Genomic DNA, 17,841 nt, shown 5'->3' with positions numbered 1-17,841 from the left:
AAACAAGTAACAGATTGCCAATCAATCCAAATTCAACAGAAATTGAAAACGTGATACATGTAAAGAATCTAATATTCTAATGAAGAAGTTCTGGCCGTTCTGAGCCAGGAAAATTTCACCCTGGAATAGAATAAAAATACTTCGTTACTAAACGCAGATATTCAATACGTCACAGAAATTAATCTAAGTATACAAATAAACTTGAAAAAGTTATGGGTGAAGCTATTCTGGAAATAGGTAATTCTACACCGGAACCAAATTTATATAGGCTAATCCAATTACATTTGTGACTTAGTGAATGATTCTATCAAATGATGATATGGATAGCAATTGTGAGCCACAACACTTGGAACTGTTAGCGCGAATAATAACGAATGATGCAATAGTGATTATCTATTCACACAATCAAAACATTCCCACTATCACATCTACTTATAATATTTGATGTTACAGATGTTTGTATGTTTCTTAAAAACTTATATATTATTAATAAAAAATCTAAAACATATGTGTTTTTTACCCCGAATAGTATATCTTAATTTTAGGCTATATCGAAAAAAAATTGTGGTATGTGATCATATTTGTACTTTAAATAATTGGGTACTAATTTCTACTTTACTATATCAAAAGGTGACTTCCACTATTTTTTTTTTTTATGTATATGAATTTATCATGTCATATGATGTCGTTTCGTATTTGTACACTTGTAATTGTATGTCATGTTTTTATGTAGACGATAGTTAAACATTTTTGATATTATGTAAGTTCACTAATTATTTACCTTGAATCAGTTGAATCTTAAATTATCTCTAAAAAATAATTATGTTTATTAAAACTTTTCGTTAAAAGGTTTATATCAACTTAGGTGTAATGCTGCAGTTATGGCTTATGATGCGGGATCTAATCGATTATCATTATTTAATAAGCACGAAACCAAAAAATAAATCTAAAATTTCCTACGTTGGACCAGACGAGAACTATGGGAACGTCTATAATAGTTTAACACACTTAACAACAGAAGAAAAAGAAAAATTAAAAAATTATTTTTTAAAAAAGCTACAACTTGATAAAAATGAAATTCAAAATTTAGAAAAAAGACCAATAAGATAAAACCAATGTAATGAATGGCATTTGGAAGGAAAGAAAGAAAAGATTTGTTTTAATTTTTTTTATTATATAAAACAATATTTGTATTTGTTATTGCATAAATGTGTATTTCTTTAAACTTATTATAGGTTAACAGCGTCTGTATTCGGTAAAATATGTAAATTGCGTGAATCCACTTCACGTGACAAAGTCGCCAAGGAGTTATTGTTTGGTACTTTTACCGGTAATGTTGCCACCAGGTATGGAATCCAGCACGAAGACATGTCCAAAGAATAACTACAAAAAGTTATAGGGAAAAATATAAAAATGTAGGCCTAATAGTAGATCATGGTCTATCATTTTTAGCAGCATCTCCTGATGGTCTTGTAGACAATAATGCTTTAATTGAAATAGTGTTTAGCATCAGCGAAAAGTATGAGTTCAGAAGATGGAAACACGACGAAAAAAATAAAATCTTGTGAAATAAAAGATGAACAGTTGCATCTAAAACGTAATCACAACTACTATTATCAAGTATAAGGGCAATTGCACATTTCAAATAAATTACACTGCTATTTTTGTATTTGGACGCCTAAAGGTTTGTGGATACCTATATTGTATGTGTACTCATTACGGTTTATAATTTATTATGTATATTTATATAGATTTGGTGTTTGAAAAAATAAAACGTGACGACAGTTTAAAGTTTTTGGGAAAATAAAATGAAAATGAAACTAAAAATATTTTATTTAGAAAATATGTTGCTAATACTTGCTGAAGGAATCAGCTAATTATTATTATAATACTCTGTTCTTTTTTTTAAATAATATTATTGTTATTGTTTGTTATGATTTGTGGTTAAAAATAAACAGAAAAATAATATAGTTACTATTTTTATTTTATGTAAATTAATTGTTCATTTATTTATCATATTCTATGATGCGGGTACGACGCGACTATATTATGAATGAATATTTATAGTAGTTACATAGAAAAATAATAATATTATTTTTTCAGACGAATTCTCATACAGCATTGTTTATTTTGATTATTATCATAAATCTAGGAATTCAAATTTCGTCGCGAAAAATGCGATAATGGATCACACACACACTAATGTTCATTTACTTCTCAAACATTGACTTAGCCAAAATGTACATGTAATATGAAATGCCTAAACACTAATCCTTAAAATATGGTATGCTTCAGCTCCCTTAATAAAATTAACACTTAAACTATACATATAGGCAATAGAATATGCAGTATTGCGGTTACCTTCCTTATCATAATTAATAAATTACTAATCTACGAGAGTTATCTTCATAGACCAGTATACGATAATAGTCAATATAGAAATTAAAATTAAAATAACAATATTACTTTAAATATCTGTTTGATGAAAATTCTTTATCCTTAAAACACATTACTGGTTTACATTAACAAATAGGTTTACGTACAAAAAAATGTTTAGAAAAATAGAAAACTCATACATTACCAAAAAAAAAACAATTTATAATAACACTGAATAGTCCACTGTACCATATGCCGGAGACAATCCTACTTAAAAACGAAATATTCTAAACTTCAAGCACACATTAAGGTGTAATGCTGAAACATTATATAGGCATATAAAAAAATGGTCAATTTTTCTATTTCTTAATCTTTTTTAAAACAATATAAGTTTCGATAATCTAAGATTTTGCTACGAAATTCATCGAAAACCCGTTTAAAAAATAACTATGTTTCATGCATTATCTGATTGAAGGAATACATTTTGACTTTCAAAACTTAACATACGCGTTTAGACGCAGTAAAAAACATTATATAAAAGAACGCTTCTTCGTGGTATCCAAATGAATCTACAACATGCGACATATGTTTGTAATGTATGTTTGTATGTCATCATCCCTTAATATTCTTCAATAATTCATAATTTCCGAGAGTAAACAAATATAATATATCATGGTGATAAACAAAAACTATAAACTCTTCAACCCCATAGGTACGATACTATGTATATTATACGAATTATGAATAATACCTATATATATTGTACTATTTATACTAATGCGTGAATTTTTTGGCTTAAAGAAATAATAACATTAAAAAAATAATAAGATTGTGAGATTTTCTATTTTGTTTTTAGTTTATTATTTAGTGACATTATTTTTTAATACTTGAATTAAATTGTATTTCCGTTATAAAAACTATACCTAAGCATATAATGCTGACTGCTAATATTGATAATTATAATATACTAATTTATTAATATGTACATAGTGTTGAAGTACATAATATTATTAATTTCGGTCGCACAGTTTATTATTACAAAGAAATAAAGAATACGTCGAATAACATATTTTGTTCTGAATGTATATTGTTATATTGTAAAATATATTAACATATATCATAAACTATATAGGTAATCATTAATCAAATAAAATAATATTACACCCGACGACGTCTATTGCCCTGTAGTAATGGCTAATGCTATCGAATTCAGCAAAATCACTTTACAAATGGTGAGCCCCAAAAAGTATGCCGAGATTTCTTCGATTCGATAACAAAACAATATGGATCAGTTCCCAATATTGCACATGATGTCTGGCGCAGATGCGTTGAAGGTCCGATTACTGTCTTCGTTATCGACGCGGATAGTATCTGCCGCGCTCGACCAAACGGAACGCCGCGAAGGGTGACTTCACCCGTCTACCGGGGAAACCATTTCGATGCCGAACATTCACATAACGTTTGTTGAAATCGAAGCAATCGAATTAGAGAGCATTTCTATGAAAGTTTTGGCCGAGGTTGAAAATGGAACAAAACCGGCCTATGTGCACGTTTATTCGGATCCAATAACTAACACCAGCCATGGAACCACGACTAAACGTGGACGCCATTCGTGGTGGAAACGTACAAAAAAATTCGTCCGTCGAATGTTTTGTTGTGTGTAATATAGCCTATAGTTTAAAATATAAAACAGTGTAATTATTTTAACTTGTACGCATGTTATAATAAGTTAAGTACATTGTACATGTATATATTATATGTATGAATTTAGAAAAGCTTTTTATGGCTTAACGAATTAGGTTAGGTAAAAATATTTTTTATATTGTGTAATTTAAAAATTTTAAAAATCAATTTGACAACAAAAATATCATAATATTTTTAAAGTTGGAAATAAATATTGAAAAAAAAAATAAAAAGAGCCAACGGCACGTAGTGTTCCCAAGCGGTCACCCATCCAAGTACTAACTACGCCCGACGTTGCTTAACTTCAGTGATCGGACGAGAACTGGTGTATTCAACGTGGTATGGTCGTTGGCGATGATATAGAAGAAAATAATAGTAATTAAATATCATAATCAAATGTTTAAACTTTTGAGTAATGACATAAAACGATAATTGAATTCAGTTAATTTTTAATATTTTTAAAAAAACTAAAAAAAAAGCCAACACGACACTAGACATGGATGTATAAATTGAGTTTTGATTTTATAATAAAACATATCTATTAGTTAGTAGTTAAAATGTTACACGTCGTTTTTTTATCGGAGAGGGCAGATCAAGTTTTGAAAAGTACAATTTAAGATTTTTGTAGCGATTTCCATAGACACTTTAAAAATTAAAATAATTTTCAAATTTTCTTGGTATTTCTGGGTGGGGGTGGGCTGCATTCCCCCCCGGCTACACCACTGTTACACGTTGCATACTTAAATAGTAGAATACGAATTTCAATTGAATTAAAACATTTAAAACTTAGTAGCTGAATATTCCGCAATCCGTATCCTACATCATGTCTATAATATGTAACCGTGTTCGTGTAGGTACAATATTGATCGACACATTGATTAAATTATTTAATCGTAATATTCATAGACATATAATAAATTCTATTATATACGAAGATGCATCGTTTATTAGTTAATTTTGTTTTATTAAAATATGTTTAGAAACCTGGGATTTAGAATATGCTCGTAGAGTGAGAATAAGGCCTGCGCTAGAAGTAATGGGTAATGGCATTTTGGACGAAACTGACGAAAACATGTTTTGGAGCACCTAACTCCCTTTCCCATCTAATTTGAGTAGTAATAAAATTTAGTTTTTTAAGGATATTAACTTACAAAATTACCACATTGCGTAAAAAAATAAAATAAAAATAATAGTTATTTTAAATTGGATACTTTAATACTAAGTAATAACTATAATTAATATTAAAACTAGTTTATTATTCAAATATGAGATGTATCTTCAATTAAAATTACATTAGATAATAAATATTTAAAATTGTGTAGAGATTATTAATACGTATTAAAAGATAAATTAAATAAAAATAATTTTCAACTAGGCGCCCAGGTTGCCCATAGCTTTAGCCAGCCCTGACCGAATATTATTAGTATTAGAGCTAAATTATTGAAACTTATGTAATAATATATTGATATTGTATAATATCGATATTAATTATTTAAATATATGGAATATGGATACAATAAAATATTATAATATCAAGTATATTTTAAATTGATTTTACTCAGGGAAAATAAGTTTGTGAAAACATAAAAACCATATTATATGCATACTTGGTATTTAAAATATTTCAATATTATTTACCATGATAATATAAGAATGCAATTAAATAACGTATATTAGTTATAAATTATAATACTTATTAGATAGTTAATGAATGCTTATGTATGTATATTAAATTAGTATAAAGATACATCTACAGATTTAACATATCACTAACAGTAACTTACTAGACATCTAGTATACAGCCAGGGCTGATCAATTCCGGACCCTTTTACTTATATATACTTATTTTATACCTAACCCAACCGGGCTCCCCCAAGAGGTCCGGGCCCCAGGGCTCAGGCTCTTTTTGCCCTACCCTCTCGTCGGCCCTGTATACAGCACAACAGTGCCCAACTTTTTATATAATCTTACGTTGTATATCTAAAATTTGTGTTTTAGATAGCAATTGAGCGTTAGTCTAAGATACTTTACCGGAGAGGGTGATGGGATTTGGATGGACCAGGTCAAGTTGTTGTTTTAGTATATGTGTATAAGAATACAAAATGTAAAGAAATAGTTAATCAAAAATTAAATTTGCATCTCTAAAAATAAGTCTTGTTATTTTATATATTTATTTTTCACTTTAAATGCATTTAATTTTTAAATATATTAAAACTTAGTTAAATTATATCATAAATGCATGTTTTGTAAATGATCCTTGTTTATTTGCTGTATCTGCATGAGTCTCATAAACCATTTTTTCATTCTGGGCACCCAAAACTTCTTTTATTTTCCTTCTAAAATTTAAATTAAATAATATTAAAAACAATTTTTTGATAATATTAATTAGCCACAATATCAATATTTGTTTTTTTTTGTTTATCTACCTCACAATATAAAACATAGATATTACATATTTTCTTGATTACGACTCTCTGGTTCAGTTTAGGACAAAAGAACCTATTATACATTTTTTAAAGAAGAATATAACTGGATAGATTTCTATTATTTATATATTTTTTTAAATATAAGCATGTTTTAATTTAAAATAATTTTGGTTATTTTTAAACATTAATAACTTATGAAAAAATATTAATATTAAAAATCTATCTGGATAATGCACAGGAAATATTCTTCTTTAAAAAATATATAATATGTTTAACCTCTGCACTAAACTGAACCAGAGTCGTAATTGTGAAAATACTTAATATCTTTGTTCCTATATTTTGTGGGAAATATACAGAAAAAAAAAATTTGTTGAACAATTATCACTTTCAATGCAGCTGACGTGTATACGTTTCATTAGGCTATTCTATTAAGCCAGTGATACGTTTACACGTCAGTTTCATTTACGTTTATATCCACCATAATTTAATTGATTTTATTTTAATAAACTCTGATATGTAAACCGGCTGTAGACAATAAATTCTAAATTTATATCTATAATTAGGTGGGTGGGTTTTCGTTATTTTTAGATTCCCATTATCGAATCATCGCGTCCGGTATGAAAAAAGCGGCATCTTGGTATAACCCACGAAATCACGAATGGCGTTGAAAGTGTTAAACAATTAATTTATACAATAGGAACGTATACTCTATTCTTTATTTTTTATTACATACCCAATAGCCATAATATTGTTTCCATTATCTTTTGATGCATTGTTTGTCCATACTGCTATTTTAGTTCCTTTGCTTCGTACGTTGACTATAGCTCCATTAATTTCAGAACTCTGGTCATATATTTCACCGATTATACTTAATATCTAAAAGTAATAATATTAATAAATTTAAATTAAATGGAAAAATTTTTTTTTCCTTACTATATTTTTCCAGTATTCATCAACAAGTTGGCTATTTTTTGCTGGTGGTAAATGCAATAACCAACGTCCTCCAGCACTATTTTTTCCATCTTCCCACATAGGTTTTATTCCATTTTTAAAATAGTTGTAATCACATTGGTAAGAAAGTTGACTTGGACGTTTAATGTGATTAAACAAGCTAAAATATTTAAGATTGGTATTTTGTATTATTTGTTTTTTTTTTTTTTTAAAGAATTTACATAATAAAAAAAACTCTACTTGGTTAGAATCAAAACAAAATTATGACATTTTTTAATTTATGTATAGTTTCATGTGAGGACAAAATATACCTCTTTTTAACATAATAATTATGATAGACAATAAAAAATGTATTTATTATTTTCTAAAATGTTGTATTTATTTGTCAGTCAAGATTAATCAATATAAAATAATAATATAAAGTTCCAATTTAAAATGACTGAATGGGATGAATGTTAAAGAGTTTAGGCAGGCTCTAGAATAAAGAAAACTTACCACCAAAAATCTTCAACAGTATCAAAACTAGCAACTTCATGTATATTTTCTTCCCAAACTTTACTTTTATTTTCAAAGAACCAAAGTGTCCATTTATTCTCTAATGGATGTTTAACAACTAATTCTGCAACAGCCGGTTCAGCTTCAATTGGTTGTTCATTTTCAACTTTTGGTAATTCATCAGACTGTTGAGCTGGTTCTCCCTAAATGAATATAACATATTATTACTTTTATTATTTATAAAAATAACATTTACAATCTGTAGATTAAAAAAAAATTACAATAAGTAAATGGGTTAACAAAGCAAGAAATGATATATAAACCTGAAAAAAATTAGTAGGGTTCTATCCAGTGATAGAACTCTTTTTGCAAGATTCAGCTAGAAGATAAACATGATAATACTTGAAACTAAAAGATCATGACACTGACTTCTTGCAACGGCGAAGAGGGTTGTTAGGAATTAAGAATAATAATTGAATAATTAAATTTTGGTAAGTAATGGGTACCCCTAGAGATTTATTAATTTTAGAATTTACTAGATTATATTAAGAATACTTAAAATTTGTAATAATGCTGTTATAAGCGTGTGCATAAATTTTCACTTGTTCATTTTTCTAATTCTACTATTTGAAATAGATAAAAAAAAATTATTTCTTAAATTAACTATCTTATTACTGTAAGGGAATTTCATTTTATAAATAATTTTACTTCTAAATATAACATTACGTTTAAATTAAAACCACTGGTAACTTTTAACATAACGCATAATCTGTCCAGTGAAAAAAAACACCAAGACATGAAAAATTCAACTCGTCAGCATATCCTCATGTGACAGTCTACAATGATGGAAAGACATCAAGTGAAAATGCAAAAATTTGGAGAGTTCTTTTGCTTAACACACGAATATAATTTTATTATATAAGTGGCACTACTACATAAAAAATGTCCGAAGGGAGCAAGTCCACAATTTTTAATTATATTAATCATACGTGTAGTTTTTGGTTAATTGCACTATATAATACAAAATAATACTCAATTCTAAAACTGTGTTTACTTAAGTATATTTAATAACCGAGTATAAATTAAATATTAATAAATAGCTATACTAGAAGTCTTAATTCATATAAATGATCAAAAATATATTTTGGCTTTAAAAGTAGTATTATAGCTAAAATCAGCTATCAGGTATAAAGATGTAAAAACATGTATCTCACCTCAACCATATTCGTAAGTGTATTCTTCACCTGCTCTTTGCTAAATTAAAAATTAAAAAAGTGTGGATATTCAAAATAGGTACGTAATAAACATCAACAAAATATCAAGAAAATTGTATTCAGGAAATACTTAAAATAAGTTAAATTTTATGTAGAAAATAAGCAATTAATACATGATTAGAAATAAGACCATGGTATAGAAGATAAAGAAATGGGACCACATTTGGCATCACAGTTTGGCCACATGTACATTTTTTTAATATTTTAGAAACGTTAAATGGAGTCACTGGAAAGATGTAAACATAATTTTTCCAGTCTTGAAATATGGAGTCAGGAGTTTGGACTACGGAGTTTGGAATGAGCTATGATTGATGATTGATGTTCGACTTAACATTTACCAGTAGCTTAATTTTTATTGTCATTCGTCCGACTAACTGCTTTTAAGTGTTATAATAATTATTGTGTTTGGTATTTTTATTCAGCTTGCATTTTAATGTTCTCATGTGTTATTGCTTAAATTACTTAATGCTGTTTTCTATTGGGTTCAATTAGTAATAAATACAACGCTTCACATAAACTGATGTTTCAACTTTAATCGTACTTGTAAGTTGGTATATATCTGCGTTTTCATTTAAATAATTAAAATTATGTTTTTTTTTTTTTATCAAACTTGATAATTTATTGATTTTTTTTTTATAGTTCTATAACGCACGACTGATCAATATGGAAGAGGAAAAAGTCGCCACTGATGTTTCTGAAAAGCGTAAAGTTGAGGATGATAATGTAAATCCTAAACCTAATCCTAAACGAATTAAACTTGTCCGACCTGTATTTTCACCAGTTGCCAAACCTCCAATCTCCACAACCTCAGAAATCGATAAATCAGAAGTTCTACCTATAGATATACCTAAATCTAATATTATACAATCAACAGAAATATCTAAATCTACTTCACAGTCAATAGAAATACCCAAAGCTACAGTACAACAAGCAGAACTACTTAAATTAAATAATTATTCTGATTCAAAAGTTCCAGCTGAGGTTGAAGTTTTACAATGTACTGAAAAATCAGTTGATAAACTAGAAATAATAAAAACATCAATTGCACCAGAAGCTGTTAAAAAGCCCGAAGTCATGATTCACAGTCCTGAAGAACAAATTGATACCAGTTCTGATGCTTTATATATAAAAAATATGTTTAGTGAAGAGACAAAAAAAGAATTGGAACATTTAAAAAAAAATATTTTCAAGATTGATGATGATGGATCATCTTCAGAAAATGATAGTCAACCAAAACGACCTCGATTGAAGCGGCCAACCTTTGTTACATCAACTGTGGAAGTTAAAAATGAACCTACTGATTCAAAAATATTTAATAAAATAAATGAAACATCTAGATTTGATTCAGTAAAATCTGATTGTGAAGATAATACTAACAAAAATACTGATAAACCTAGTGAAAAACTATTAAGTGCTGAAGAAAAGATTGACCAAGCAATAAAAAATACTAATGAGGATGTAAGGTTAAAACAGTTAGGGCAAGTTAAAATTTATGTTGAAGATATAATAAAGACACAATCTAATAAAATTGCCAATATTAATAAAGCTAAAGAAGAAAAATCGACCGCATTCAATTCTGTTGTTAAATTAGTTGAAAACAAAACTGATATAACCAAAAGTATTGAAGTGGATAATGTTAATGATATTGATAAAACAATGCCTATCCAAGTAGATACTATTACACGAGAATTTACTAATTTAAAAGAAAAGGAAAAAGTATTAGTTGAGGAAAAATCTATTGACAAAAAAGTTAACTTAATAGTTGAAGAACAAGAATGTATAGAAAAAGAAAAAATAACTGAAGAAAATAACCTTAGTAAAGTAACTTATGAAAACATTTTAGACTCTAATATTGTGAAAGAAAGTGTCAATGACAACTATAGAGTGGTTTTGGAAAGATATGTTGACAAACAATGTAAAGCACAAGATATAAACCCTAGTCCAATAATTGAGAAACCTAAAGATGAAAAGTCTATAGTAGAAACCAGTTATGAATGTATTAATGAGTATAATAAAAGCAATGACGAAATCAATAGTGAATGTAATATTAATGATAAAATAAAAGGTAAATTATGTGATTCAGAATTAGATAATTCTCAAAAAGCTGATGATAATACTTATTTAGAAAACAAAAAACAAAACTCTTCAAAAAACATACACATTGAAGATGAAAATAAGCATACTACTATTATGTTATCAAATGAAGTAGTAGGCATTGATATAAAACAGAATAATGAAGAAAAAGACTCTCAAATGTTTAAATCTGATATTTTAAAAGCAGCTCTTATGTCAAAAAAATCTCCTGAATCACTTGGAAATTCGTCGGAAGTTTATGATCAACCTTCTGCTAATCTACCTGTGTTAGAAACTAAACAAAATGAAAATTTACCAAAACTGGGTCAAGACTCTATAGTTAATAAAATAGAAGTAGAAATAAATCTTGCTATTAAAGATCAGCCAACTAAAATTAAAAAATCACAAAATAAGATTCTTAGTAATGTAACAGAAATGTCTAAAGAAGCATGTAGCTCTGTTTGTCTTGATGAAAACACATCAGTTGGTAAAATTGATGAGCCTCCAAAATGGGGATCAGCTAAAATGAATGAAGTAGAAAAATTTTTAAATGATTCTAATGTAACCATTACTCCTATTTGTAAGTCTCAAGAATCACCCAAACTTGGTAAAATAACATTGAAATTACCTAAAGTTGGAAATCCAGAAATTAAATCTGAAACTACAGTTCGTCCAGATGTTAAATCTGAATTGATAAAAAAAATCACAAATAAGCATATTGCTATGGGGGATAGTCCTTTAAAAAATGCTCTTTCTCAACCTTCTAAATCTTTTAGTGACTTTGTTACTATCAGACCTGCACCTAAACTCAGTGCTGAACAAATTGCTCTTTTAGAACAACAAATTTTAAATACCCCCAAAAAGAGAGGTAGACCACCAAAAGCTTTGGCTCAACAAAAACAATTATTATTAGAATATCAACAACAACAGTCAAAAGTTCAAGAAGGCAGTACTGAAAATGAACCTGTTTTTCATGTTCCATTATTTGATATGGAAGACATGAGCGGAGGGGCAGGGATGTTTGATTCATTTGAAGCATCAACACCAAAGCGAGGAAAGGGTATCAGAGGTAAAGGTAGTCGTGGGCGAAGAGGTCGAGGAGGTCGTGGTGGTAGTGGTCGTGGCCGCGATGGATCAGACAGTGATACAGCATCAAATTGTAGGCGTATAGATGACGAAGGAGAAACTTTTCATGAAGAAATGAATCAAGAGGAAGAAACCAAACAAGTAGCAATGATAGAAGCTGAACGACTTAGGAAAGAAGAAGAACGTGAAAGAAAATTAGAAGCAAGGAAAAAGAAAATAAAACTCCGTAATGATATTTTAAAAGAAAAGAAATTGAAAAAGAAACAAAGAGCAGAAGAAAGAAGACTTCAGTGGCATGAGAAAAAAAGGCTTATGCAAGAAGAAAAGGCCCGAGCCGCTGAGATGAAGAAATCTCTTCCACCACCTCAAAACTTTGATGATGAGACTCGTATGAGTGCTGATTGTAATAATAGTCTGTCCCAATCTGCTAGGAATTTCATAATGGGTATGTAAATATTTTAAAAATTATTAAAACCCTAATTAAAACAAAGGATATGACAATAATATATATTTTTAGGTGATGAAGATTTGTCTATCAGTGGTACAAATGATAGTATTAGAATGAAGAAAGGTAGAATGGAAGTCATTGATCTTGAAAGGTAAACTTAATTATACTTAACAATACATTTTATATTTTGTAAATTAGTATAGTATTTTAATGTGAGTATTAATTTATAATAGTAATAAAACATTAACTGTTGATCAAATTGCTGAATATCAATGGCCATTGGATGGCGGAGAATTGTATATGATTCAAGAACAAATATCTAATTTCTTGGGTGTTAAATCATTCAAAAGAAAATACCCAGGATTGAAGCGTCGTAATGTCGAAGCTGAAGAACGAACATTCTTGTGTGACAGTGGATTAGTTGCTGAATCATTATGTGATCTTGGTATATTTATAAAACAAATTAATCTAATTTATATTAATAATTTATTAATTTTGATGTGTTAAATAGGCTTAACAGTTTTGTATAGTTCGGAAGTATTAGATGTCATGTATACAGATTTTCCAGAAAAATATGAAGAACTGAGAGAATATATGAGACTTAAACACGCCAAAGAATTATCTAATCGACAAAGAGGTATAATATAACAGTTTTTATACTTCATCATTAAGTATAAAAAAAATTGTTTTTTAATATATGTTTATTTTTATACTTAAAGCATTGATGACAATAAGTTCAAATAACGATGGGTCAAAGTTAGATTTACGTGATAGAGCTATGGAAGCTGTAGCCAATTGGAATGCCAATTTAAACAAGTCACGTCTAGAATCTCGTAAGTGTTCAATGGATATGCAAACATTTATTGTACATTATCCAAAAAACAAATGTAAGAAAATGGCTGTTCCTAAACCTAAAATTGGCAGTTATCCATTGGCTTTACTACCTGGACAATTCTGTGATTACTACGCAACGTAAGAGTTAAAGTAACTAAGCTGAAATTTGTTTTGAACTTCTCAAGTTACTTTGTAAATTTTAGATACTCTAGTGAAGATTTACGTTACTTGCCAATGAACACTGTTATGTATGGTCCTTTGAAATCTGTAGATAAAGACTTTCCTGTTTCATTAAGCAGCCAATCTGAATCTGAAGATAGCTCTTCTGACGACTCTAGGTAAATTTAATTATTTGACTTCTATGTCTATATTAACATAACTAAAAGTACTTAAATGCATGATGAATATGTAAATAAGCAAGGTTAAAGTAAACTATGGTGTAGGACTAATTTCATTGGCAAACATTTAATCAGAAAAGGGTATTTTACAAACTAACCATTTTTGCCATGAAGTGTTCATGTTTAAAATTAATTAATAGTGATAGTGATGATTCAATTGACGTTGACAACAAATCTGACAAAAATTGTTTGGAGTATGGTCCGAGCGATAAAAAAGGAGCTGAATGTAAACTATGTTTTGGCACCGCAGATAAGAATAAAATAGGATCGGTCGAACCATTGATTCATTGCTTTAAATGTTCAACAATTTGTAAGAACAATTAATTAAATCAAAATAAATGTATTTAAAATAATGTTTTGAAAAATATATCATCAATTTTAGATCATCCAACATGTTTGGATATGACATTGGAGATGATTCCCTACATAAAACGTTACAATTGGCAATGTAATGAGTGCAAATCTTGTGCTCAATGTAAAGAAGTGGCTGATGAAGACAAAATGTTATTCTGTGACCTTTGTGATAGAGGGTAAGTTAAAATATAATTAAATTTATTTAATAATTTGTTATTTAAATTTATTACTACTATACATTTTTTTTTTTTATAGGTATCATATTTATTGTGTAGGACTCCGAAGAGTACCTGAAGGTCGTTGGCATTGTCAAGAATGTGCTATGTGTAGTTCATGTGGGGTTTCTGATCCAGGACCAGGTGATTCTAAATGGTTTTATGAGGTAATAGTTTAAAATTAACTATAATTTGTTAAACCTTGTGTTTAATATTTTGATTTAAAATTGTGTACTAACAGAGATTTCTTTAATTTTTTTCTACTATAATGTTACATTTATTTTAGTTTAAGAAAACTGAAAAAACTGGGTCAAAAGTCTATTGTCGTACATTGTGTGCTCCGTGTTCCAGGTATATTACATAATATTGAAAGTTATTTTGAACTTTGAATTATTTTGTTTAAATTATTTATTATATGTACATACATTTTATCAGTTATTTTGTGAAAATAATACATTTAAATCATTAACACATTTTATATTTTAATACAAATAAAATACATTTTAACATATATTGGGGCAATCTGGTTTGTTTGTGGCCAGGTCATGGAAAAAAGGCCATTTCTGCCCTAATTGCATGCGTTGCTATCCTATCAAAAACGTCGAGCGCATGACACAGTGTAACAGTTGTGATAGATACTTACACTCAGGTATATAACAAAAGCTTATTGTTGTGATTACTTTTATCATAATACTAATGTATGATAATTTTAACACGTTGTTGACCTGTGTGAAATTCTAAACTTATTAAATAATATTAAAAAAAAAAAAAAAAATTTATGACATAATTTAAAAATAATAATTTTAAACTATCTTATTAAAAACAAAAGTTATTAATTATACATGATACATCTAATATTGTTGATTAAATATAAATTAATGTTTATTATTTTTTATTTCATATTTTTGTAATGATTAACTTGATTAGATTTCATGAGTTTAAAAACCTATTTTCCTTAAAAAATCAAATGAACTCAAGATTACACAAAATTAGTTTCGCCAAAGTGTCGTCAGACATTTGATATTGTATTTAATTTTTTTTGTAGCTGTATGTACATTTTTCAATTGTTATTTATTATATGATGACATTGAATAAGTAATTACTAATTTAAATTAGTTCTGAGGTACTATCTACAATTTTAGAAAATTATGCTAGTTGTGATGACTAGTATACTTTTTAAACATCTTTTTTCATGTTATTAAGTTGAAAAAAAATAAGTTAAGATAATTTAGAATTTAGTTTTCTTTTCTTTAATGTTATCATAAATATAGTAATGAACTTGTTTTAATAATATTTCTAAATAATTGCTGATTTGATTAAATACTGTCTATAGCATTATAAAAAAAAAAAAAAAATACAAATACAAATTACTGTAATTTCACAATTTTATTATTTAAAAGTTCCATAGCTATATTAGAATTTATAATTATTCTAAATTCACAGCCATATTTTTCAATAAAGATGAGGAAAACTTATATCACAGATCTATTAATTAAAATCATTAAAATTATATGTTAAGTATGCATTTTATTTCTTCAGTCTTTAGTCAAAATATTTTAATAATTAAATTACATGACTTATGCTTTGTTATAATTTGTTTTTGATTAAATCAACTTATTGTGGTTTTGCATTGTGGTCGACAATTGTGTGATATTTTAAATAGTAACTTTGACAATATTTTATAGAGTGAGTCATTTTGTTTTCTCGTTTTCTATTCAACTAAACCTAGAAAACATTGAGACCAACTCTATATTTTCATCATTTTTATTTTATTCATTTGTTTGTCGTTTTTTTTTTTTTTTAGAATGCATCAGTGAAAGTACATCAATTAATCAAGTTGTTACATGTACTGTATGTGAGGAAAAAGCAGTTTCTAGATTATTAACTACAGTGCCTAGATCCTTGATTAAAGTCTGAATTAAATTGCTAGGTATAGCCTATTCTTAACACAATAAAAAATTGGTTTAGATTTTTTTCAGCTATTTTAAAGAGTTAATTAAAATCCATCTTTTGCTCATTAACATGTAATTAAAAATTATTTGGTTTTATTTTAATATTTTCATTAAAAATTGTATATAAAATATTTAAAGAGTAATTGTAAATATTAAATAAATAAATAATAGCTGGACTATTGATCAAATCTAATTAAATTTAGCAATAAAACGATTATTAATGAATCCATGAGTAAACTAATTACTTGAAATAAGTTAACTAATTTATGAATCTTGTGAACATTGATTAATTAGGTATGATAAAATCTAAGTATATTTGTCAGTTGTTGCCATAATATATCAATAATATTCATAAGGATATGTATTTATATACATATATATTATTGAATAATTTGTCAATATTACAATTTGTATTTGATAAGTAGTTTATATTCAAGTTTTTATTCAATTAACATGTTGCACATAATATGTACAAAGAATAATTGTTTAAAATTATTGTAGTTATATATCTAAAATAAATATAATAGATTGCATTAATTATTATACAAATGCTACTAACAAATTGGTAATCATCATGTCGTGCATGTGTTTTATTAGAAATCTACATTACCTATAGCTCCTAATTATTGTACGTTTATTTTTAATTTATTTTTGTATATAAAATTAACTTTGATTGCTTTTTAGTTTTGGGTAATTACTAATTGATGCAACTTGATTTTATAATTTTTTTTTTAAGTTTTGTAAATTATATATGTGTTGTATACATTGTTGAATAATTTATTTTATTTTACCAATTAAATAATATTATAATTAAATATTATTTATTTATTTTAGCAAAAATAATATAAACTAATACACTTTTGGTTAGATTAATAGTGTTTTTTTTTTTTAATAATAAATTATAATATTTTCTATGAAAATATAACTGTATGCAATTATCTTAGTGTACTTTTTGATTTTTTAAGTAAAAATTGATAGATTTCAAACTATGTATAATAATTTTTTTTTAAATATAAATATTTTATTTACCTCAAGTATAATTTTTCTTTAAATTTTTAAGGTGAATATATAATAAAATATTCCTAATTTTTGAATAAATCTCTGGTTACACAGTGGTGTATTTAGGATTTCGACTTGAGGCTGGTGATATGTATTTAACCTGAGGTTATTAACTCTAGGAGGTCTGCATCTTCTCATCCATATTTCTTAGCTTATTATAATTTATTGTTTATCGTTTGGTATAATTTGTTAATATGATAAATACAAAATTATATAT

The 17,841-nt window shown here is 27.1% G+C and overlaps 2 protein-coding genes and 1 non-coding gene across 8 annotated transcripts; 1 reads left to right on the top strand and 2 right to left on the bottom strand.

The window, feature by feature from the left end:
* Positions 1 to 4,293: 4,293 nt before the first annotated feature.
* LOC113550772 lies at positions 4,294 to 4,412 on the bottom strand. Its single transcript, XR_003405080.1, has one exon. It is a non-coding gene; the product is annotated as a 5S ribosomal RNA (ribosomal RNA).
* A 1,795-nt stretch (positions 4,413 to 6,207) lies between these two features.
* Positions 6,208 to 9,307, bottom strand: LOC113548025 (eukaryotic translation initiation factor 4E-like). The gene is made up of 5 exons (XM_026948669.1): positions 9,146 to 9,307; positions 7,932 to 8,134; positions 7,419 to 7,596; positions 7,219 to 7,361; positions 6,208 to 6,395 (listed from the first exon to the last, which is right to left on the bottom strand). The coding sequence occupies exons 1-5, from the start codon at positions 9,152 to 9,154 to the stop codon at positions 6,284 to 6,286; spliced, it is 645 nt and encodes a 214-aa protein (XP_026804470.1). The 5' UTR covers positions 9,155 to 9,307; the 3' UTR covers positions 6,208 to 6,283.
* Positions 9,308 to 9,458: 151 nt separating this feature from the next.
* On the top strand, positions 9,459 to 16,906 carry LOC113561226. 6 transcript variants are annotated; one of them, XM_026967523.1, is made up of 13 exons: positions 9,459 to 9,748; positions 9,845 to 12,809; positions 12,882 to 12,963; positions 13,046 to 13,257; positions 13,324 to 13,449; positions 13,532 to 13,784; positions 13,850 to 13,984; positions 14,185 to 14,354; positions 14,427 to 14,574; positions 14,654 to 14,780; positions 14,900 to 14,964; positions 15,156 to 15,262; positions 16,418 to 16,530. In XM_026967523.1, exons 2-13 carry the CDS (start codon positions 9,869 to 9,871, stop codon positions 16,528 to 16,530), a joined length of 4,479 nt encoding a protein of 1,492 aa, XP_026823324.1. In that variant the 5' UTR covers positions 9,459 to 9,748; positions 9,845 to 9,868. The 6 variants fall into 6 exon arrangements, with proteins under 6 accessions (XP_026823324.1, XP_026823326.1, XP_026823327.1 ...); XM_026967524.1 differs by having other exon boundaries at positions 9,478 to 9,756; XM_026967525.1 differs by lacking the exon at positions 15,156 to 15,262 and having other exon boundaries at positions 16,418 to 16,591.
* Positions 16,907 to 17,841: the final 935 nt, after the last annotated feature.

This window comes from Rhopalosiphum maidis, chromosome 4, assembly GCF_003676215.2.
Source record: "Rhopalosiphum maidis isolate BTI-1 chromosome 4, ASM367621v3, whole genome shotgun sequence".
Classification (NCBI taxonomy): domain Eukaryota; kingdom Metazoa; phylum Arthropoda; class Insecta; order Hemiptera; family Aphididae; genus Rhopalosiphum; species Rhopalosiphum maidis.
Note: the sequence above shows the minus strand (reverse complement) of the source record. Positions and strands in the feature narration are given on the sequence as shown.

Coding starts and splice junctions, on each gene's coding strand:
- LOC113548025 (XM_026948669.1), bottom strand. Junction 7,362..7,418: donor ATGAATACTGGAAAAATATA/GTAAGGAAAAAA, acceptor TATTACTTTTAG/ATATTAAGTATAATCGGTGA. Junction 6,396..7,218: donor AACAATATTATGGCTATTGG/GTATGTAATAAA, acceptor TTTAAATTTTAG/AAGGAAAATAAAAGAAGTTT.
- LOC113561226 (XM_026967522.1), top strand. CDS start 9,869: ATGGAAGAGGAAAAAGTCGCCACTGATGTTTCTGAAAAGCGTAAAGTT. Junction 14,355..14,426: donor CTTTAAATGTTCAACAATTT/GTAAGAACAATT, acceptor CATCAATTTTAG/ATCATCCAACATGTTTGGAT. Junction 15,263..16,417: donor TGATAGATACTTACACTCAG/GTATATAACAAA, acceptor TTTTTTTTTTAG/AATGCATCAGTGAAAGTACA.